The 25,060-nt window shown below is 38.7% G+C and overlaps 2 protein-coding genes across 2 annotated transcripts in view; both read right to left on the reverse strand.

Annotated features, from left to right (window-relative positions):
* XK (X-linked Kx blood group) overlaps window positions 1–14,239 on the reverse strand; it is a 45,511-nt gene extending 31,272 nt beyond the window's left edge. The window contains exons 1-2 of the mRNA XM_003917567.5: window positions 13,375–14,239; window positions 5,313–5,575 (exon numbers count right to left, since the gene is read on the reverse strand). Of these exons, the coding sequence (XP_003917616.2) occupies window positions 5,313–5,575; window positions 13,375–13,619 (508 nt within the window). The 5' untranslated portion in view covers window positions 13,620–14,239. The remainder of the gene's footprint in view (window positions 1–5,312; window positions 5,576–13,374) is intronic.
* A 903-nt stretch (window positions 14,240–15,142) lies between these two features.
* Window positions 15,143–25,060, reverse strand: part of LANCL3 (LanC like 3) — a 31,014-nt gene continuing 21,096 nt past the window's right edge. The window contains exon 4 of the mRNA XM_031660662.1: window positions 15,143–23,732. Within this exon, the coding sequence (XP_031516522.1) occupies window positions 23,573–23,732 (160 nt within the window). The 3' untranslated portion in view covers window positions 15,143–23,572. The remainder of the gene's footprint in view (window positions 23,733–25,060) is intronic.

Consider the following 25,060-nt stretch of genomic DNA (forward strand, 5'->3'; position numbering starts at 1 on the left):
TTTGTGATATTATTGGTGTCCACTGAGCCCTGATCAAGCCTGGCCTCGAAATGTCTCTGACAGGAACCTGCTCACCCTAATAACTGGACCATCTTTTTGAGGAAAGTCTAACTTTATACTTGACTTAAACATTCTAGCAACAACAACAAAAAACGTGTTTCAGTCAAAACCTTGTCCTGTCTTCACTACGCCAATCCAGGTTCTGTGATTCTAGCTTTGTATGGCCAGTGAGCTCATTTACATTCCTCTATAAGCTGTAAGTCACTAACAGACATGCTCAATGTCTTGTACAGTAGAGGTTCAAATGTCACCCTTCTCATGCTGTAATAAAACCAGTTTTACTTCCATTTACATACTCATTTTGATATCTCTAGTCAATATTCCTACATCTGTCCTTTGGGTTATCTTATAAGCTGGTCCGAACATCTGCTTGTTCTCTCATGAGTTAAATAGAATCTTAAAAATGTGTTCATTTCTTTAAGCCTGAAACTGAAAGTAAAATATACCTTGCAAACCTGCTACTTCACTACCAAGACAAATGGAGATCCATGGCTACAACAGTCCATATCAGGAACTGGGAATTATTCTTGACATCTCTCACTGCCTCACCTTCATATCCAATCAATCAACACATTGTTCCACTTACGCATTCTTAATATTGCTCCAATAATCCACTCTGACTATTCCAGTCCAGGCCATTATTCTCACCTTGACAACTATAGTAGCCCCCTTCCTAGCCTCTCTGTTTCCTCCTTCACTCTCCTCCAATCCATTTTGCAGAGTAATCAGTTTCTAAAACTAAATTTGATCATGAGACTTGTTACTTAAAACTCATCACTGCCTTCCCATTGCCTCTGGAATAAAGCTTGAAATCCTGGGATGCTCTTTCCTGATTTTTCTTCATCTGGCTTCTTTTCTTCATCTAGCAGTTTTCAGTTTAAACCTAAGTTTTGGAAACCTTTGTCTCATTTCTCAGACTCAGTTAGACACCCCCCAATATACCCTCAGAGAGGCTACTTATCTTTCACTTTGCAGGATTTACCTTAAATAAATTATGCATTTGATTAATAATTTGTCTGATTTTATATATCCTATTCGAAGATGATTGGGGCCTGTCTACCTTATTCACCACTTTATCCTCAGAGACCAGTACAGGGTCTAAAACACAGAACACACCCAAGAAATACTCATTGAGTCCATAAATAAAGTCACACAAATCTAACCTCAAATTCTGGCTCCTCTGGCAGACTATGAGTACAATTTTCCTCCTTTTTTTTTTTTTTTTTTTTTTTTTGGAGCCAAGGTCCTCCCAGGCTCAAGCAACCCTCCCGCCTTATCCTCCCAAGTAGCTGGGACCACAGGCATGCACCACCACTCCCGGCTAATTTTTGTATTTTTTTGTAGAGATGGGGTCTCATCATGTTGCCCAGGGTGGTCTCAAACTCCTGGGTTCAAGCGATTTGCTCACCTTGGCTTCCTAAAGTGCTAGGATTACAGGTGTGAGCCACTGTGCCTGGCCCAATTTCCCTCTTTAGTAAGATGGAGACATTATCTACCTCAGGGACACTGTGTAAATGAAACAGAAGAATGCCTATCACAGTACCTGCCACAAATCAAGGGTTCATGAAACAGTCATTTTTACTACCAACATTACCACCTTGAGTGGAATAGAGAAGGGTACTGTGAGGGACAGGCAAGCCAAATGGCAGGCTGCAGGGGCCTTCACAAAGCACAGTAACGTTGGTGTGCTCACTTAGGCTTCAGCCCAACCCATCCTCCAAGATCCTCAGACTTGAGCAAGCCCTTGCTGAGAACTGACTAGACTCAGGGAATCTCAGGATGTCCAAACTCACCCAAGACTGAAGCTCACAGACACAGTGTCCATTATTCACTGACTATGAGAAAGAAAACTTCCCCATAGCATAAGATTCCATTGATATGAAAGATTCATAATAGTCAAATCTATAGAGACAGGAAGTAGATTAGTAGGTTGCCAGGGGCTAGGGGCAAGGGAAATGAAGAGTGACTGTTAATGAATAGGGGACTTCTTTTTGATGTAATGAAAACGTCTAAAATTGTCCAAAACTTTTCGGTGCAATGAAAATGTCTAAAACTAGACAGTGGTGATGATTGTATAACATTGTCAATATACTGAAACCTACTGAATCGTACACTTAAAATGGTGAAATTTATGTTTTATAAATTGTATTGCAATTGAAGAAAAACAGTAACTCTCCAGTGACCATGTAGCTGGCTCTCCCTTCTCTCCCTCACGGCAAACTCTGCTAATGCCAAATCCATCAATGTTTGCTCAATGAGCACAGAATCAGTGAGAGAGGAGAGAGTTACAGAATTGGAATGCTGAATAGGGTCAGGTTGTGATGGACTCTATGTCCTTCTGTCAAGAGGGACACATTTCTATTGGTCTGGACTGCATTTAGATGATGTGGCAGACACTGTCAGCTGCCTATTCATTTTCCATTCCTCTCACTATCTTAAGAGAACATGGTTTTGTTATGGGTGGTCATGGGCCCAACCACATGCAGGCCATGACTAGTCTAACCCAATGTTCTCAAACTTTGCTGATAATAAAATCACCTGGAGCCCTTGTTTAAAGAACAAAAGGGAAATAAAAAGAAAAGACATAATTTTGGCTCCCATCCCAGACACAGCAAATCACAGTTTCCAGAGATGAATCCTGGCAATCTATATATTTAACAAGCCCCCAGGTAACTCTAATCATCCTCAGGGAAGTTTGAGGAATACTGGTCTAAACCACTGGTGGCAAACATTCCTAGACCTGGCTTTCCTAGCATCCCTTGAAGCTAAATGACTGATCAGTTCTGGTTAGAGACCTAAAGTCATTTCTGTCAGAGAGATTTCTGGAAAAGCTATAGTTTTTAATAAAAGGAGGAAGACAAAGCAAAGTCTATTAGGGAGATTCAAGGAAAAGCTACATTCATTAATAAAAAGAGAAAGATATCTACCCTTCCTTCTTCAGCCCTTCTTACTGTTTTGAAGGTAGCTATGATGGTTGGAACTGTAGTAGCAACCCAAGCAAAAGGCCAATGGCTTGGCAGGGACATCAACTTTGCCACTATTGAGTAGCTGAAATAATGTCAGCAACTGTCTACTTCCAATATCTAGTTAGATAAGAAAAATAAACTCTAGGTTAACTTTACAGTTAGGTGTTTGTTCCTTGCACCAAATACATTTCTAACCACATGACAGACACTACCAACATTTGCCTCTGTGACACACCCTAGGCCATGCTCCATTCATAAGGGTCTTACCCTTTCCGAGTGAGATAATCCTTCCTTATATATGTTAAGGCAGTGATTGGGGTTAGTCAAGACCTGCATAAATGGCAGCCATCTATCTTTTTAACAAGACCATGCCCACTTCCTTTTTCCGTAGCTATTTGATTTATCATTTAACTCTCAGAGGACTTATGGTTTTCCAAGTTCTTTTGGGACATTTCAGATATCTATTGTGACACTGACATTTTATAAGATAGATCTGATTTTTCCTGAACAGAATTATGTCTGAAAAATTGTAACAAGGGTTGGCAAACTTTCTTTGTAAAAAGTTAGTAAATATTTTAGACTTTGTGGGCCACATTATGTTTATTGCAACTACTCAACTCTGTTGTTTTAGTCCCAAAACAGTCACAGACCATACATAAATGAAAGAGCAGGGCTGTGTCCCAATAGAACTTTACTGACAAAAACAGGCAGTGCCCAGATTAGGCCCATGGGATGTAGTTTGCCAACCCCTCAACTGTGAGACAATCGTCACTAAAAAAACTTGAGGAAAAAAATTGGATCTACCTCTAAAAATCAAATAGGCTATCATCACATCTGATTTATTGCTGTATCCCTGCCACTTGGAAAAACAATAAACTGGGAAAAAGAGTATAGTGGCATGCAGTTTGGTCAAGACCCATTCCAGTTATAATTCCTTAGGGAACATGGATGCTGCTATATTTATTGAGCTTTTACTCCCTACCAGGTGTTGTGGAAAGTATTTCCATATAAATGTTGATCCACTAAGGTTCAAGATCTCTACTTGAGATCCTGACTCATACTTTAAGAAACACAATCAGGCAACCTGGATAAGGGAGATGGCTCAACATGTAGGTATCCTGTGACTCTGACATGAATTATTACCAGCCAGTCTGAAATATAGGTGGAAAGAGGATAAAACTGAGTGAAGTAAAATAAATAAGTCTTTCTTATATTCAATGTTTTCTTAAACATGTGTTTTTTCAACTTAAGGCTTTTAAATCATTTTGTATACCCATAATAAAACTTACCATAATAGTTTTCATTTACCCATAATATTAATACTTGGGAGGGTATCCACTTCTCATTTGTAGGCTTTTCAATAAAATCTTGACTCTGATGCAAATAGTGTTGTTTTTTAAACTGAACCAAAATCTGCTCTTATTTTGATGATGTGAGAATAGCCCAAAGGTAGAACATTGTCTTGACTTATAAACTGATATACCTATTACAAATCTAAGAAGACAGGAAAGTAGCCTTGTTCCATTATTCACCACAAAGTTGTTAAGCCAACTGTCTCAACTTGTTGAGAACTAGCACTGAAAGACAGAGTGAAATCCCAAGAGGACCAGCCTCCAGTAGCTGTATTTTTAGCCTCTGGTAAACTATATTTTCTAAAAATGGCCACAGTGGTATTTTTGGTCCCACATGATCTTCCAGAACTCTACCATTCCCCAACAAGAGTCAGAGTTGGCTTCCCTCTCCCTTCCCTTGAATCTGGGCAGAACTTTTGAGTACTTCAACAATGAGAAGGAAGCAAAAGTGATGTGCCCCAACTCCCAAGCCTGGATCACAAAAGCTGATACGGCTTCCATCTGGCCTTCCCTCATTCTTAGAACACTTACCCTTGGAAGCAGCTACCATGCTCTAAGGAAGCCCAAACTCACTCACACAGAGAAATCAAATGGAGAAGATCTGAGACTCCCAGCAACAGCCAATATCAAAACATGTGAGCAACAAGACATGTGAATGAAGGGGCCATGAATAGATTCTAGCCCCCCACCTTTGAGCCACCCTAGCTGATCCTTAGTGGATCACAGATTAGGTAACCCTTTTGAGCCCTGCCTAGAATGCAGAGTCATAAGCAAAATAAATGTTGTTATTTTAACTGAGTTTTGAGCATAGTAACTAGAACATAGATTCAGAATTAAATGCACTTAAGAACAAATTTCCTTTGAAACAAAATAAACTATGTTTTGCTTCTCATTTTGATCCCCAAATGTAGGCAGAAATTAAAAATATACGTACTTCTTCCAACAGTGACGTCCTGCTGCATGATACTTATGTACAGCTGTAGGGTCAGCTGAGGGGCTGAGCCCAAGAAAGCCTGGATCACTGATGCCCGGCTGAATGCTGATCGGTGGGTGATTAGCTTGCCTTCTGCCTGGCCCACCTCTTTCTCAATCTCCTCTGAGAGGCCATTTTTTGGCATTTGCCTCTTCTTGGTGATACTGACATAAGGCTCTTCATTGTTGCTTGACTGAAAGTAGATGCAGAAGACTTCAAAACACCTGAAAACAAATCAGCAAGTCATAACAATTAGAGACAGACAGGATTCTGACTTTCCATGCTCATCCTACTTACCTTTAGCCTGATTCTCAAAGACTTGACTTGACTACTCTGAACTGTAGTCACTCTTCTAAATCAACCACTCCAAGGACCAGTTCTCCGTATGCAGTCCTCTTGAGGCTTTCCAAGAGGCCAATGGGAATGTATGAGAACCAAATGACGAAGTAACACCAAAGGCCACTGAAGCAAGGAAATATCTTAGAGAATGGAAAGTGGTTCCAGCTCCAGGGTCACAGAAATAATGTGCAGTTTTCCTTCCTGACACATACTAGCTGTGTAGCCATAGCCAAGTCACTTACTATCCCCACCCCAGTATATTCCCTCCACTATAAAGCAGATATAATGCCCACTTTGTCATATTGCTGTGAAAAATGATAATACAGTGTGACTGCATGCATGCACGCACATACGTGTGTGTTCCACATCCAAAAGATGCCCCAAACCACCCCAGTTAAAGCAGAAGCTATGGCTTGGAAATCCTCCAGCACAAGGCAGCTTACCATCCAGCATTTCACTGGGAGACCACGACATGTTACCTATCTCTCTGTTTTCATTTGTCCTTACAGGGCAGGACTAAAGTTAGTCCCACCTAGGGATGGAGACTTAATCAGTGACCTTTCCAGACTGAGAGAATACCTGGCTTTTAACATCTGAATTTCCTCTCTAGGTAAAAATATGGATGCTGAAGCTGGAAGAATACTGAGGTCTGTGATTAACTTTGAAGTACACACACACACACACACACACACACACACACGAATTGATAGATGATAGATATGTGAAACAAAATGTTAATTGTAGAATCTAGGTGGTAAGTACTTGGGCATTCACTATAGAATTCCTTCAACTTTTCTTCTGTGTGTTTGAAAATTTTCATAATAAAATTCTGGTGAAAAATGTGTTTTCCCTAGGAGTAAGAAAAATACTCATGGCCGTAGGTTTATAATTTGTTAAAGGACGTTTTGTCCCTCCTCTAACATGCACTTTTATAACAACCTTATGATGCTGCCAGAAGATTTTAATGGCTTCATCTATTTCATTGAATGTTAATGTTATAATGCTAACTTTATACTGTCACCCTGAGGCGACTACGGCAACTGGAATGTATTTATATTTTGAAATAATAAAACAAAGCTTGACGTAAGAGAGGAAATGCAGGAACCTTTCTGGTGAGTACAAAGTGGACATATTTTGTGATTAATACCATTTTTCATTTGTTGCTAGGAGAAAGAAAGTGCATGGTGTGTGTGGGTGTGTGGGGGTGTTGATTTGTGTACGACATTTTGTCCCGTGGGGTCAAGAACACTTTAATGTATTACATGAAAATATGTAAAACCACACAGACCAGTTTCTTCAGTTGGAAGTAATGTCAGTGAAGTTCAGGCCACAAGTTCAATCCCAAGCATGTCCAATTGAATTTTCTCTGAAGGAAAACTCAAATTAATCACTGAGGGCTATATGAGGCCTAGCAACTTCACACTGTTGGACCACTGACCACAACAAAGATTAGAAAACAGAATGAACTGTCCGGGTATGGTGGCTCACGCCTGTAATCCCAGCACTTTGGGAGGCTGAGGCAGGCAGATCACCTGATGTCAGGAGTTTGAGACCAATCTGGCCAACATGGTGAAACCACGTCTCTATTAAAAATGCAAAAATTAGCCAGGCGTGGTGGTGCACCCCCGTAGTCTCACCTACTCGGGAGGCTGAGGCAGGAGAATTGCTTGAACACAGGAGGCAGAGATTACAGTGAGCCAAGATTGCACTACCGCACTCCAGCCTGGGTGACAGAGCGAGACTCTGTCTCAAAAATATAAAACAAAACAAAAACAAAAACAAAACAAAAACAGAATAAACTGATAATCATCTTTATTCTCAAATATGAGATGAATGCAGATGCAGTTTACTAAGTGCTGTGGGGATGCAGACAGCTGGATACCCCTGCCTCATTCGGGGGCACTCACAATCTAAATGGGATAGTGGGACATATGCACAATAAGAATAATAAATAATGAAAATTAATATTTATATAGCACTTTCAGTTATGACATTTTATCACATATGATCTCACTTAGAAGAAAATGTATTGCAACAATTTAAATCATAGCATTATGTATAATAGCAAACTTCTGGGAATACTCTAAAGGTCCCAAAAATGAAAGAATAATTAAATAAATCCTAATATATCAATTCAATGAAACATTATACAGTCCTTAACATCAATGGTATAGAAGTACAAATACCAATATATAAATTTTTTTCAAAAGACAGTCTCACTCTCTCACCCACACTGGAGGGCAGTGGTGTGATCATAGCTCACTGCAGCCTCCAACTGCAGCCTCCAACTGCTGGCCTCAAGGGACCCTCACTCCTGAGCCTCCTAAGTAGCTGGGACTCCAGATGCATGCTACTGTGCCCAGCTAATTTTATTTTTTGTGAGGAAACAGTCTCACTATGTTGACCAGGCTAACTATTTTTACCATATTTGGTATGTGGAAGAAGCAAATTACAATAGAATCATATATTTTAAATTACATTTTTTATAAAAAGAAAATCACATATATAAGAAATATATACAGATTACACACACATACCCACACATACATATAAACAGTGAAATGTTTGAGCTGGCTCATACTGACTCAGGAGAGCAGACTGTTAAATAGGAATTTTGTGAGCCAGTTGTTAAACAACTGGTGGCTTGATCAATCATGATGGGAATATACGCATTAGATAAATCAGCAAACACTGAAAATCAGGGCTTGTTTTCCCCAAGAGACAGTTTACTAGCATGCCATTATAAAAATATTAGTAAGGATATACAACAAAAGCATTAGGAATTGTTCTCTCTGAGCAGTCAAATGAGAGCTTTTATTTTCCTCATTGTGCAAATCTGTTTCCTGCCCTTCTGTCATTTTAAAAAATGTTTTACTTGCATAATAAAATCAAGCTTAGAGTTTTGAAAGACTAAAACAAACAAATTAAATACCAGCACATGCTAAGAACTGAATGAATGAAATGAGGGTTCAGATGAGAAAGCAATTTTCCTGATGCCAAGGAAAGTGCTGGATGAAACTGGAAGCATTCTGCAGAACTGTAGACAAAGTAAAACTTCCATGGTCATTTGATGGAAATGAAAGAAGGTCCTAAAGCTCAGGTGGAACCTCTTGTAAGCCACTGTTTTTTCCCAGGTGATACATTTGTATTAGCATAGAGTTTTACATGTAGTCATAGGTGTTTAATACATTTGTAAAAGGCCCCAAGACCTCCTGCCACTGTAGGTTAGGAAAACTGATAAGAAACAAACTACTATTCTTGCAATTCTGCAAGACTCATCTAATTACTCAAAATCTGTTTTTATTTTTTGGGTTTTTATTTGTTTGTTGCTTGAGAGGTTGGCTAAATAAAGCCAGAAATTAGATACTTTTATCAAAATTGAATACTCAAGGTAGTTTTTCAGTAGCATCTACACCAAGGGAAAGCAAATTTTCTGTGAAGTATTTATAAGAAAGTAAATATTTTATTATTTGCAGGCCATGGTCTCTGTTGCAACTGCTCGATTCTGTCTCTGCAGTGTGAAAGCAGTTGTAGCCAATACATAAACCAGTGAGCAAGGCTGTGTTCCAATAAAACTTTACCTACAAAAACAGGTGATGGGGGTATTAGGCCTGTGGGGTACAGTTTGCTAACCCCAATGTAGATAATCAGCAAGTTGATCCTTATTTTTTACTTTATCCCATTTTCAAGCATCATAGCAGAAGGAGCTTATTCCTTAGCTGAAATCATGCATGTGGATGTCAGCATAAATAATCTGTGGTACCAGAGACCCTAATTAAAACACTTTTTCCGAAGAAATACTATAATTTCCAATAAGCCACATTATCTTCACATGACACACATGCTCTGTAAGCCTACACAAAACCCAAATTGGTTAAATAGAAAATGCTGCAAAACCTTTGAAAAGCCACTTGCTTAATCTCACTGAACCTCAATTCCTGGACTGTAAAAATAAGATAATGACAGTTAACTCACAGGGCTTTACCATGGATGAAATTAAACACTGTATATAAAAGCACTTTGCAAATGAAAAAAGAAATTCTCTTCAAATGTAGACTATTAACATTTTAAATTCTTTAAAAAGTTTAATGTAGAAGGATATATTATGGTGCATCATTTTGCAGTATTCTGGAAAGGTTTTGGGAACTTCTTAGGCTTTATTTTATAAATGCAGATTTTTCATGTACCATTTTTTTCCTCACTATACCAGTAATAAAAAAGAGATGAGGGGAATTCCTTGAACTTGTAACTTATTTATATTTATTCCTCCCAATTAATTTATAAAAATTAGCATAAATGTAAAAGAATCATAAACAGAATTTTTAAAATGTTTTTGTGTTTTAGGTAAGAGATCTTTTCCCTGCTCTGGTTTGCTAGAGTATCTATTACAATACACAATAAGATTTTCCTCAAAATTATAAATAAATTCAAGGCATTATCCAAAGTTCGTATCATTCAAACTTAGGCTTAATGTGAAAACAATCATAAAAACTGTAACTACCATTTTAAATACAAGACTGACACAAATGAAATATGGTGCTCTCCCTATGCCTCCCTAAAGGAAAGAAGGAGCAAAGCCTAGTTAGTAGTATTTAGCCCAGAATCATTAGTGTAATGTATTGCAGTTTAACTGGGCCATCGTGCTGCATGAACTCAAACGCAGCATCTACCTAGCAAAAACACAAGTTTGGCTAGTATTCATCCAAAGGCAAGAAGAGTGAAACTGTCAAAAAACAATTTAGAAATATTACTAAATCCAATCCATAAAGAAGGGGGTAAGAATCACCATGACTCTCCTTTGTTTGAGGGAAATAATTTTTATCTTTATGTAAAGTTGATGTCTTAGAGTTAAAATGGAATCAAACAGTCAGCAGGAAGAAATTCCAGTAAGATATTAAGTCAGGCTAATACACAAGAACAAACTGCTTTTCTTTTAATCTGGAAGCTAAGAGACTTGGAACCACATTTTGTGCATCTCAGTAAGGTCATGGGTCCAATATCTCCTTGAAATAAATCAGCTGCATTAGAATCAGTGACTCCTTGTTGATGGAAGGGGTTTGCCTGTTGTTTTGTTTTTTTATCTTTTATTTTGTTTTTGCTTCAAGAAGACAATGGCCCATTCAGAACTTTCTGGAAATAGGTATTTTTATAGTGTTGAAACTTTATATATAGATGAGAAGTTATCTCTTCAAAGCACTAAAAGTTTTCTTTCCTTAATAAAGTTAAAATATTTTTACTGTAAAAACTGAAAAATATAGAAAAATATATAATTGTTTTATTATATGGTTTTATATATTTTCCAGAATATTAAAATCACTCATAACCCCACTATTCAGAAATTATTATTCTTAACATCTTGGTATGTTTTCTTGAGTTCAGGTTTATACTTGTCATCTTGTTTTTATATATATTATGTTATTAGCTTTGTCTTGGGTTACTCTTCGTGTTTAGAAACACTTCAAATAGTAGCAGTGATAGGGTATTATCATTTACTTGGATTGCCAAGATGACCAAACTTTTTCTTAATTTAAAATGGAACTACTAATAGAATGTACTACACAGTCCTCTGCTTTCTTCCACTGAGCACAGGGAACATAATTAGCTCTTTTTAAGGAGCCTTGAGAACATAGTGTGAGGCCTCACTTTCCTCACCTACAAGATGGGGACAATTACATCTATGTCATGGTGAGGATTCAGTGAATTGAGGGATGTAAGTATATATCAAACCATCTAGCACAAGAAGCTTTTGAGAAATGTCAGTTCCCCTTTTTCCTGTTACTCCACTTAAACATTATCTGTTTTCTTCTCACAGATAATGTTAAGAAATGATAAGTGCCCTGCCCAAAGTCAGATCACACTTATTTTACTGAGCAGGAATACAGTCTGGATCACAGGGTTTACCTGGCTAGAAAGGACTAACTCTCTCCTCACTAAATGGCTCCAGGTTCCAGGACTTCTAAAACTCCCCTCCCTCCCTCTCTTTTTCCCCACACTCTTCCCCAGCTATCAGGAAGTCAGCAGCAACCTCCCACTCCTGTCAGTGTACCTGTTTATTTTCCTTTCTAGGATTCTGCAGCTTCTGGAGGCTGAGAAACTTGTTCACCAAGTTTGCTGTGACTGTGTGTAAACTACAAGTCAGTAGTTCGTGTGTCAGCCGGAACAGTTTTCTTTAATATGAGGTGCAAAAATGTTATGGCCAGGTGTGGTAGCTCACGCCTGTAATTCTAGCACCTTGGGAGGCCTGGGCAGGAGGATCATTTGAGCTCAGGAGTTCCAGATCATCCTGGGCAACATAGGGAAAACTTCAGGAGGCCCAGGCGGGAGGATCACTGGAGCTCAGGAGTTCGAGACCAGCCTGGGCAACATAGGGAGACTCTTTCTCTACAAAAAATACAAAAAAAGAAAAAAGAAAAGAAAAAAGAAAAAGAAAAGGAAAAGAAAAGAAAAAGAAAAAAAAAGAAAAAGAAAAGAAAATTAGCCAGGCATGATGGCGCTTGCCTGTAGTCCTAGCTCCTCTGGAGACTGAGGCAGGAGTATCACTTGAGCCCAGGAGGTGGAGGATGCAATGAGCTATGATCTTGCTACTGCACTCCAGCCTGACTGATAAAGCAAGACCTTTTCTCAAAAAAAAAAAAAAAAATTATAACTTTGTAAAATTTATCTTGCTCCTAGACGTGTGTATGCGTGTGTGCGTGTGTGTGTGTATGTGAGAGAGAGAGAGAGATTTCCTGGTAGGAAAGGTCCTTAGCTAGCTGAATTTTCTGGCAGCTGAGGTGTCTCTCCGGCCTTTCCATCTCTTCAAATTCCTCTGTTGCCTATGTCCAAAATTCAGTATTATAAACTTATTTCTAATCCAAATGGACGTCTTTTGTTTTACTTTTCCAATAGAGATGAAAGGTACTAAAACAACACATTTTAAACTCCTTAGATAAGCCAGTCTGTTTTATTACAATATATTTCTACTTGCTTTGTGTTAATAAAAATGAATTTCCAGAAATGTCACTAACAGTTTTTCTTTACTTAACACATAGCAAGTTTTGTCTTCATGGTGCATGTGTACCAGCTTTAACGGCTACGTTTATAAGTTCGCCAGGGCCGGAAGACATTTCTAGAATCCCATATGTTTCCATATCCCATAATATTCATTACGCCACCAAGAGAAAAGAATGGTGCATGGATTTCTTGACTTCCCTATGAGAATTAAATATTTTTAAAGCTTTTAGAACAGTGCTTGGCACACAGTAAGCTCCATGCTTGATAAATTAAAATTAAATCACCTGTACATGCTGTCCCCATAACCACAGCTTAGAACACACTTCCCAAGGGTTTGTGACCACAAAAGCCAATCCTGTCAGAGCCTACTTGACCCCAGAGAAACCAATGTCTTTAATGAGGTTGAAGCACAAGAAACTGCCATTTTTGTTGGTCAATTTCAGTTGAATGTTGGCTATTTCATTTGATGGAACGTAACAGGAATTCAGTGTGCCCCAGCTTTATAACCATTATACCATGATTCGTCCCATTCCTGACTGGAATAATGGGGCTGAGGGGCATGGCGGACCGGCTTGGGGCCCAGCCACCTGTCTACACAGGAAAACCGCCTCCCTCCACTCGAGCAGGTCCAGGGATCAGGCCACAGGACCGGGGCTGCGGCCTGGGGCTGGCTCTGGGTGTCTGCACGCACCTGAAAAGGGGCCCAAGTTGCAGCAGGTGCAGCAGCAGTACGAGCGGGCGGTCGCGGCTGAGGTCGCGGTGTACGAAGAGAAGCGTGAGCTGCACGAGCGCGCAAGGCAGTAGCGAGAAAAGCAACGTCAGCGCCTGCCACATGCGGTCCCCGCCCGAGCGGTAGGTGCTGCTCAGGCTGAGAGCCGCCGTTGTCTCGGCCACGAACAGGAACACGGACGCCAGCACCGAGGCCGGGAATTTCATCTCCGCGCGTCAGCGGCTCTCACCGGGGACGGACGCAGTGGCGGTGGCTGTGTGGCTAGTGGCTGTGGCTGCGGCGGCGGCGGCGGCGGCGGCGGCCGTTGCTCGAGGGGCTCCCAGCATGCCCAGCCCCAAACTGCTCCCGCGCTCTGCGCAGCCCGCCGAGGGCACGCGGGCCCGGCCGACAGGCCTGGGCTCTGGAGCTGGACCTGGGGGGGGGCGGCCGACCTGGCTGGGGTGGGGTGGGGTGGGGCGAGCGGCGCAGCCTCGCCGGGACACGCCCACGCGCTCCGTGCGCCGCCCGCTCGCTCGCTCGCCAGTGCCGGCTGCGTCTCTGTGGTGACCTTCCCCTGGCGGGCCGCGAACCCGCGCCGTGAGACGGCTCAGGCAGTGGCGCGGGAGCTCAAAAGGATATAGTTGGCCCTGCGGGCGTCGCGCGCAGCCTCTGGGTCCTAGAGTCCCTTGGGTCCTATCTTGGGAAACTGTTCACATCCCTTTGAAAAACTGCGACCACCCAGGCCCAGAATTGGAGTCCCGACGCCTTTCTAGCCCAGTCTTATTTTCTTGGCCGAGGAAACGCGGAATTCTTCAAAGGGCCAGCGTTTCCGGTCTTTTAAAAATAACCAGACCACACATAGGCTTTTCAAAGTGCAAGTATATTGTCATGCATCCACCACCAAGTGGGAAAAGATTTCACTTTTCACTGTGCCATGTGAGCATGTCCCTTTGTCTTCCAAATACAGTGGTCTGAAGCATTGCTTCCAGTGGTGAAAAAGCGTCAAAGATCGTCCCTAAGAACCAATCTTTACCTCCCAGAAAAACTGCCTACAAAGTGTATTCCTCTATAACTGTAAGTAATTCAGGGCAAAGATCAGGGCCTAATAAGGAAGCAGTTTTTTTATTCCAAGGCAGACCTCTGCTTATTGGTGTGCCAGCACCAAGACTAACAAAACTCCTTTTAGCCCATTGAACTTTCCACTATCTTCTTGATATCAGGATGTACTCAGCCCACCCCCGTCCCTCAGACCTCGATAAGCCACTAAATCTCTCTAAAACTCAGGTTCCAAAAAGGGATGAGACTTAAATAATTATAAGATCTCTTCCCTTGTTGAAATTGGGGGATTTCAATCTTCAGACATCTCTGGCATTTTTCTATTTAAGAAAATAATGTAAACACAAATAGAATGTCAAGATTCAAAAGGAATCAAAACAAAAAAAAGGTACAGGGAGAGAATGTGGTGGGCTGTTTTTCTGTTTTTTATGTGGCATGAGAAAATCCATTTATGAGTTAAAGGACAGATTCAGCCAGCAGCTGAGAGGTAGCAGGCCCTTTCCCTAAAAGGATTACTAATGTCTATTTATAGAACACAGAAGGCCACCATGTCCTGGGCCAAGATACATACACTGCCACAAATACAGAATCAGCAGCAACACTCCACTGAGTATTTGTGTAATGTTTTACTTGACATCATGGTTAGGTTTAAAGAAAAAATTGGTAGCTTAGAATTATTAATCAGTACACTGAGTATTTAGCATTAGATTTTATTTTAAGGCAAAGGATTATCACAGGTTTTACATTAAGTGTACTGTACATAAATGTATTGTAAGGAGGGGCAATAAGCCAGTAAATAACATTGCTTTAAACACTATAAAGTCCAGTTTATAGCGAATTATTTTCTACAGTACAAAACGAATACAGAAAACACATTTGGAAAGATCACAGTGTTTAGAACATTGTAACAGCAGTTGTAAAAACCATAAGGTGCATCGCTAAGCTTCTGACTCTATCTTGCTTATAAAGAGATTTCACTATACCATGCAGTGGGCTGTGAGCAAACTCCCACGTGAAAAGGAAGCAATATCAACTGACTAGTACTATCCCCTCCAGAAACAATCAATAACAAAAGCTAAATTCTGATGAGCATTTGCAAGTTGATCCTTCTTAGTCTGCACACTTGCTCACTCAGTCTGCACACCAGCTAACTTGCTCCAGTGATCAACGTCTTTCTGTATTATCATTTGCCATTTTGTCCTTGAGAATAATATATACCTTATAGATTATGATTGCTAGTTTCCCTGTCAGACACCTCAGTGGGTTTTGACTAAAGATTAATGTCATGTATTGCATTATACTTTTTCACTAGGACCAAAATACCCATTATTTTTTAAAATATTATGTACATAATAATAGACTTATAGAAAGTGATGTTTTGGTGTATTAATATGTAACATACTAGAATACTTGAGAATTTGGCTTTATTATAAAATACAGTAGTATGACATTTTGTGATATAGTAAAATATGTGGCAAAATATTCTACTCTAAATTTAGACCTAATTGCTGCAGATGTCTTTGAAAGAGCCGCGAAGTGCCCCTAAGGAAATATAATGATTAGCAAGAGGTCATATAACCTGTTATGGCAAAAAGACATTTTTTAAAAGGCTTTCATTTTGTGTCCGAGTCTTCCAAAATTCTACTTGTGTACAACAGATAACTGCTGTTTGATTTAGTGTTAACAGAAATTAGTAGGATTTTAAAGTAGTAACAACCAATCACTAATATTTGGTAATTTTTTAATAATTTTATGCTTTTAACTCTGCATTTGTGCCAAGGCAAATATATTGCAAAGAGTACAATTTTATTAATAATACTAATTATTTGATCAGTTCCTCAAAATTCAATAGTACTTTAAATAATAGTAGTTATTCATTCCTAGATACAATTTGAAACAAGCAGTTATACTATATTGACAGAGTATTTCTTTGTACCTCCCCATAAGTAAGAAATTGCCCTAATGTGCTGTTTGTGAAATGTATCATTAGGAAGGTGAGCTTTGTTTTTTTCAATGATACAGTTATATTTCTGTAAGTATTGTAAATTATGCCAAAAAAGCTTTTTGGAGCAGTAAATTCTATTCGCTGGGAAATACACATTCCAAAACTAACATATGGTGCTTGACCCAGTATATATTCCCCAGTATATGGCTTTGCAAAGTGCTCCCCCTAATAATTTGATTCTACAAAATCCATTTTTAAATGTTTGTTAACTTAGAGCCATTGGATTAAAGATATTAAAACTCAGACTTCCACGAAGAGTTCCCCCAGATGTTCAAAGTTGAGAAAGCTGTACCTTTTTAAAGATTGGGCTGTCCTTCCTTATCAGATTCTAAAACCAAACTTTTGCACTTAGAATATTTAATTTCTACTGCTGAAGAGTCTATATGCAACTCATGTTACCTTTGGCATTTTCAAGAACATAGGGATTCCACTGCTGCTACAGTATTCAAAAGACATCTTTAATATTGAAATAGCAAAGTCCTAAAACACAAAGACAAAACTGATTATCTAAATCAATCCACATGTTTGAATGTATCCACATATAAGGGTTACCACATTCAACATGAACCAAATTCAGCAGCAGAATTAATTATATTGGTAACTGCCACTTAAGCATAGATTTTAAAACGAAATTTATGGGGACAACATCAGAGACCCCACTAAAACCAAGTTGCAAAAAGATCACTTGTTAAAGATTGACAGTAGTCAATTATAGTCTGTATCTTTAAAACTGACTGCTATGTCACAGCTACTTCATACATATTACTAGAACAGTACACATTAAAGCATGTACATTAACACCACACGCAAAATATAAAAATAAAACATCAGCAAGAATTGCATTACTCTACTTAAGAAACTGTATGTATTTGGTGTTTACACATATACACATTCAGATGTCCCCCACCACACCCCCACATCTTTTTAGAGTGTTCACCATTTCTGAAAGAATAAGAGGAAGGTATATACTTTGGTACTTTCTGAAGATCTATGTCCAAGTGCAAGACTTTAAAGCCATCTGTTGGTTTCAATTTAGGAGGTGTTTGTTCTAGAACAAAAGAGATATTCTTCTCAGGTGATTCTGAATACAAGGATAAATAGAAATTTATCCTTGTATTCATTTCCAAAAGGAGTGGAAAAAGAGAGGAAAACACAAAGTTTTTCTTATGGAGAGACACTTGTGGCAATTTCTAGGATTCTTATAGACACAGAACTCAACAACTAAACAACGTCAAACAGGTTTCTTTACCCAGGAGAGTTTTCTCAATCTTTAAAATGTTAATGTATCATATAATCTTCAAAAGGGGGTAAAATAATAAAACTTTCCTAACTTATTTAATCACAGAATACATTTTTCCACAGGGCAGCTTTTGGTACTGCTGGGCTGCATTTGGGGAAATAGTGCAGCACTCATGTAATAGGCAGGTTCTGTTTCCATTTTCTCCCATAACAACAAAGGAAAGTAGAAAGACTTTATCAATACTAGGAACCAGGAATGGGATGCAGGCCCTGCACTGTCCAATACAATAGCCAACTCACATGCGCTCTTATACACTTGAAATGTGGCTACGTCGAGACTGGAGATGTATAGGAAGTATAAAATACACACTGGAGTTTGAAGACTCAGTACAAAAATGTAAAATATCTCATTCATGTTTTTATATTGATTGCATATTGAAATGCTATCATTTTGGATATATAAGGCTAAGTTGAATATATTATTAAAATTAATTTCATCTTTTTACCGTTTTGATATAGCTACTAGAAAATTTGAAAATTGCATATGTGGTTTGCATTCATGGCTCACATCACGATTCTAGCAGACACTGCTGCTGTATTTGTGAAACTCATGGCTGTTGTCTTCTACAGATGGTTACTAATGGCTTCAACCTGGCAGAAGTTTTAATAAGCTTAGTCAAGCTTAATAAATAAGTTTAATAAACTTAATCAACTTAGCTTGAACATATCCTTTTACTGAGATCTATCTAATAGCTAAATGTCAGCTTTTGATTCATATGCGATATTGACTCTCCTTAAGTCCGTCTCATTCTTTTTTGCTCGACTACTTACACACACACACACACACACACACACACACGCTCGCACACAGAGGGATAAACTTTTTCCTACAGGGACTAAGAAAACCCAAAAGGGAAGCAAACAGGAAGTCTTTGCAAACTCTTTTCATAACCCTGGGTAGTTAAGCCTCATGTATCTTTACCCCCTTCTCCCTCTTCTTCCTGAGTATTGGACAGGGAGAAGAAAGAGAAAAAGAAGAGAGGATAGTCTGTTCTTTTAATCCACATAACTCACCAAACCCCAAAAGAACAAAAATATGGGTGATTCGGTTATTTTAAGTAATTTTTTCAAATTGGGTTCAGAAGGGGTAATTAATAGGTGCACAAAGGCAGAAGATGATTCTGGGAATTCTGCAGATAAGTGACTTTGCCATTTGTGGAAGAGTCTAGATAAAAATGACAAGGTTCAATGATTCAAGAAAACAAAAACAAAATAAAATAAAACAAAAAACTCTAAAGGCATCATCCAGCAGGCCTCGATTCATTCGTACTTTCAATTAAAGAAACAAGAAGAGAGATCGCACCTCCAGTATGAGATTTATGATAATGGATGAGGGTCAAACATTTAATGTAGCATCAACCTTTTTGTAACATTAAAAATAAAATTACCAGGTTTATTTATGGAGGGGAAGCAGGATAAATGCCACCACCACCCTATTCTCATGAATAGCCACACTCACTTGTGATCTGACTACTAGACCCAACTTCTGTTGCTGCTGACCTTGAGGTTGTCCGCCCTTCTGTCCAAAGGGTAATCCAGCCGTATTGAGGCTGGAACTCTTAGCTAAGAACAGACATGGATGGAAAAGATAAGGAGAAAACCTGCCCTCCCAGGCGAAAGGAGGTCACATGATAGAGCAGATACAGGAAAAAACATATCACAATGAACTATAATATTTAAAGAGGATAAGAAGGAGACGTTGGTGAATCAGGGGTGGTGCTGGGTTAGAGGTCCCAGAAAGCAATGGAACTCATGGGTAAAAATGGACTGGTTCTTTACAGTGTTAAACATGCATCCACAACTCACTCTGAGATACTGAGCTTCAGCAAGCTTCCCCTCACCCACCCCTTTGCCTGCCTTCTCATTTGCTTTCCTTGCCAAATTTATACCAATATTATGTGGGCTCGGCAAATTTGAGGCCCATTTAGCTATTAATTTGGGACAGTGCTGAATAAATAGCCCAGGTCCCCAAAGGAATGCCTAATATGCAATTGAGAGTATATTTTGATCACTATATGTCACATGGTTCTGAGACTTGAATTAAAGTACAGATCAAACTCACCCCAGAATTACTTTATTTTCCAGTTCATTTTCTCTCTACAGACCTGGCTTGCCTGCTCCTTTTCTTGAGTTATTAGCACTGTAATCTTTTGTTCTCAGCAAGCAAAATAAATATTTGCATTAAAAGGAGCTTCTGAGCTAAATCAGTCTATTCCCATGTAGTAAGTCTTGTTGAATCAGAACCTTCTGAGGCAAAATGCTGTGCTCAGGACTGGTGGTAGAATATTTAAAAATGTACACTTGGTTTTTATCCATCTAGTGACCCAGACCTCAAGCACTGCATCCACATATAGAGATTCTATTTGGTGGAAATGCTTATTGGAAGTCATAACTGGGCATGATTTTTCTATGTATATAGTGGGTAAAATATAACATCCCTTTTAAATATATAAAGCATCTGCACATTAGAAGACTCACTTATATTCATTTTATCATTGACAACTTTTATAACAATCCTGTGAAGTAAATAGGGTGATTATTATTATTACTATAGTGGCCCCTAAAAGTGGCAGAGCAAGACTTTGAGATTTCCAGCACAGGGCTCTTTGCACTACTAATGGTTTTCCTTTTAATTGTGTGTTCATTTAACATGGCTAGAAATTACAAACACATTTGTTTCATTGAAATTACTGAGATTTGCTCTTTCAAATTTGAGACAATTTCAGTATTACCATGATTAAAATCTTAATATGTCAAAAAAGTTAAAGAAATAAGCTGCCACTGGAAGAGATGCAATTTAGCACAGACCAAGAAAACGACTGTTTCTCGAGTTATCAGTAAGTAAATACTGTTATCTTAATAGCATAGTCAACTACCTAAAGAAGCACAGGGAAATGTACTCTAGCAAACCCCTGTTCTACTCAGTTATCAAGTTACAAGTGGAAGTAAAAAACTACAAACTGATGACTGAAACAGGTATGGGCAAAATACAAATATATAATATTTTGGGGGGTGTGTGGAAGAGATGGTATGTAATTACATTAATGAAACAAAATACACAGAGTTGTAATGGTTTCCAAAATGTCCTGCTATCAAAGTAGAATGCAGTCTCCCCATTACTGAGAGACTCTTTCAATGTATCCTCAAACATTTCCACTATTACCTTCAGGGTTTATAATTGCTCACGCTATGTATAGTAAATAATATTAAAGTTATACTAGTGGTGGTGAAAATGCCCCTGTAGCCTTTAAGAGACAACAGGCTTAAGTACTACATTAAAAATGCTACCACAGAGAAGGGGGGCAAGTTGGATAATTAAATAAGAAGGAACATGCCACACTTTCCTACAGCAAAATGTAAGGATCTTTTTTCCCCTTCTTGGAAAAATAATATAGAAGAGGACCTTCCAAAATCTACAATTCTTTCAGGAAAATGAAAAGCTTCATCAACATGTTTAAGTGTTAAACAAGCCTATTGTTGTTTCTAATTTGCCGAGATGTCATTTCATAAAGACAATACTCAAACATGGTCTTTGCTTAGATTTGACACACAGAAGGGGTTGTCTTTCATAATGGTTAGCACATCATCATCAGACCTATCAGACCTTAAAAGGGCAGATAGGCCCGGAAGTGGTCTTGTTTTTCTGAAGTTACTAGAAATGGAACTGATATGATAATGAGCTAGAGTATCAGTTCTGAGTGCTTTAGGTCTCAGGTCTCAAGGATGAATTGTGAAAGAACAGCAAATGGAAACAGAAGGTAGCTTTGAGGGAAAGGTTATTTTGTTCACTATTGTATCCCCAGATTCTAGTCTAGAATACTGAATAAATAAACTTAGAAAGTGAAACCCTGGGTCTGAATCCTTGCTTTGTCCTTTTCTAGCTGTGAGACTTTGGAGCATTTACCAAACACATCTTGAGGGGTTCTTGGACGATAAAAACTGCATGTGTTCCATAAAGCTCTGTATATAGGATGGTTATTATATTCAGCCTATATGAAAGAACTTCTGGACCCAATCTAGAGTCATCTGAAAGCTGCTATTTATGTGGTATCACGCCAAACTGAGCATTTTCACTGATGAACAACTGAGGCCAATTTGATACAGTTATATCTGAGGATGTAAAAACGAAACAGGAAACTTAAAAGTTGTATGCATTTCAAAATCATTTTGTCCTACTTTATTGCAATGAGTGCAAACATACACAGTCATAAAATACACAAAGATAGTTGTTGCTTTCTTTGGTCAGATTCTTTGAGAATGTTATGAATGCTAGAGACCCTTATCCCTGCAAAATGAGCACACACACACGAACAAACTGGTCCATACACATACATACACCAACACACTTGTAGGTTTGCTTTGTAGGCAACAGAGCATTCCCTAACTCATTCCAAAGTCTATGATTCGAGTTAAGAATTACTGAAATAAAGAATAAGTATTTGGATTTACATGGGAATACATATGGAATACACACATACATACACACATACACATAATATATCCAAATATTTAATGCCTATTTAAATAAGTCTTATAAAGTACACAATTTCCTACTCAATCTGATATATGCAATTGCCACTGACCAAATTCTAGGAAAAGGGTTAACTCATGCTCTGCATATTGAAGTGACAGATGCTCCTATAGTGTTCTGCAAACCATTGTTTACTTGAAGCAATTTCACAACTTCTATGTGTTTACAGCAGGGTTGAATTTAATATGACAACTTGGCTCAATGAGTATTACAGCCAATTTCTAGTGGACCCTGTGTCTTGGAAGGTAAGGTAACCAACCACAGAATTCACTCATCTCTTCATGTAATAGTATAAAATGGAGCAAAATTATTTCCACAATCACTGGTAACTTCCCCAGCCTGTCTCCCTGTCCCAAACAAAGGCAGAAATGACACATCTTTGTAGTGGTTACCCTGATCTTTGAAATTAGTGATTTTTACCAAGAGTATATTTTATAGTTCAGCTAATAGCTCCATCAAGATTATGTACATAAAGGCATTTTAAAAATTACTAACAATAGACAATACACAGTTCACACTTCCTATGGAGAAAAACACTTGACAGCAACACTTGCTATAGTATAAGTTTACTAGCTTATAAATTTTGCTATTCTAATTGAGCTTTGACGAGAAAAAGGAACCAGGAAAAGAGATGTTCTAAGGTCTAAGAAAACTTCAAATTTTAGTATCTGAACTAAGCTATGATATGATTTCTTTAAATTGCCCAGGGTAATGAAAAAAAAATGGAGATTCATATGCAAATATCTTTACTCAGTAAAAAACATAAATTTCAATAAATATAAGCACAGGACAACCAAGAGTTTATTTTTATACTTCAGCAACCTGACAATTCATCCCTCATAGCAGTTTTCAGCTGGGCAATTATTTTAATTTTTGATTGTCTTTATTTCTGAATTTAAGGGTAGAGGGCACACGCAAACAGTCAAATTCTCATTGAGATTGCAAAGGTATTAGCATATTTTTTTGTCATAGTCCACACTTGCAGTTTGGTTTTCTATGTCATAACTGAAAAACAGATCATTTCTCTTTCCCCTTTTCCTATGATCCCTTGTTTCACATCTATTCCCTGAAACATTAAATCTCTGCAGTTTTGAGATGAGTTGTGGTATCTTTATTTTGCAGATCCTTTCTCAAATCTGGCATCATGTTGCCTTCACCTGCCTGATTCCTTCCTTCTGGTGGCAATGTTAAGGCTCATGGTCGCGATACCATTGAATGTGGCTTATGTGGAAACTGCCTTGGCTTGGCTCAGGGGATCTCTGCAGGGCCACAGTGGAAGATGGAGCCTTCTAAACAAAGACGCTGAAGAGAGGGAATTCAGCCTGATTGGGCTGCAGCAGGTCAATCAGAAAGCACACTGTCCCGGAGAAGCCTTCATACAAGCTGTATATACTTTCAAGGACCCGAGAACCGGCCTTGAATTCCTCAGTAAATAAGAATTGAGCGAACCTAAGAGAAGAAGAAAATATGAACAGTTTACATGAGTGTTTCCATATTATGGACCTTGGGTTGCTTCTTCCTCTTCTATTAAAGTTTTAGCATAATTTTATTTCCAGAATTATATAATTAAGTATTTTAAGAAACACATTTTCTCTGTTAAAAAAAAGAAGATCCATTATATAACTGTGTATGTTTCACAACAAATTATGCTGGCAAGCAAATCCAACTATTCTTAGAGTTTGCAAAGCAAAGCAGTTTGGAATTTTCAAAGATTTCATTCTTTCTGTCATCCAGTAATTAAAGTAAAAAAAGACAGATAAATTGCTCTACTTTTATTTATCTTGAAAAGAAGCAAAGTGATACGTGACTGTTCCTTTAAAAAAGTAAATATGCTGTGTTTCTGCAGGCATATTACTTCTGAGCTGGGTTTTCATTTATATGTGACAAAAAAGCAGAGACTGTGAAAATAAATGGGCAAGATTTTATACAATCTGTGCTGTGAGCAAACAAGGGAATAAGATGAATAGGAAAAGGCAGCAGCTTCACAATGATAACATCAAATAGCAAACGCAGCTACAAGACAGATTATTTTTGAGACATCCACCTTAAATTAAATCACAGGCCTCTAAATTCCCTATGAAAGACCTTTTTTCTTTTACCCATATTTGCCACAAATATTATTCAGATGATTTTTAACAAGTAACATTTTTACAGTAGTTTACAGCTTCCAAAGTGCCATTACCTACATCATCTTTTTTTACTGACTTGCTCTACTCATTCCCATCAAGAACACAAATAATCACCAATCCAGAGGCTGGAATTCACAGCTTGATAAGACCCAAGCACTGATACTGTCATAAATTTAGGTTACTGCTACTACATAGGGGGTCTTACAAAGGGTAATTATTTATTTGATTTTTTTAGGGCTTTTGGAATTACATACGGCAGCTTAAAATAAATCAGCAGGAGGCCGGGTGCGGTGGCTCACGCCTGTAATCCCAGCACTTTGGGAGGCCAAGACGGGCAGATCATGATGTCAGGAGATCAAGACCATCCTGGCTAACACGGTGAAACCCCATCTCTACTAAAAATACAAAAGAATTAGCCGGGCATAGTGGTGGGCGCCTGTAGTCCCAGCTACTCGAGAGGCTGAGGCGGGAGAATGGCGTGAACCTGGGAGACGGAGCTTGCAGTGAGCTGAGATCATGCCACTGCACTCCAGCCTGGGCAACTGAGCGAGACTCTGTCTCAAAAAAAAGTATATATATATATACATATATATATATATATATATATATACACACACACACATACACACACGCACACACACATACACA

This window comes from Papio anubis, chromosome X (genome assembly GCF_008728515.1).
Source record: "Papio anubis isolate 15944 chromosome X, Panubis1.0, whole genome shotgun sequence".
Taxonomy (NCBI): Eukaryota; Metazoa; Chordata; class Mammalia; order Primates; family Cercopithecidae; genus Papio; species Papio anubis.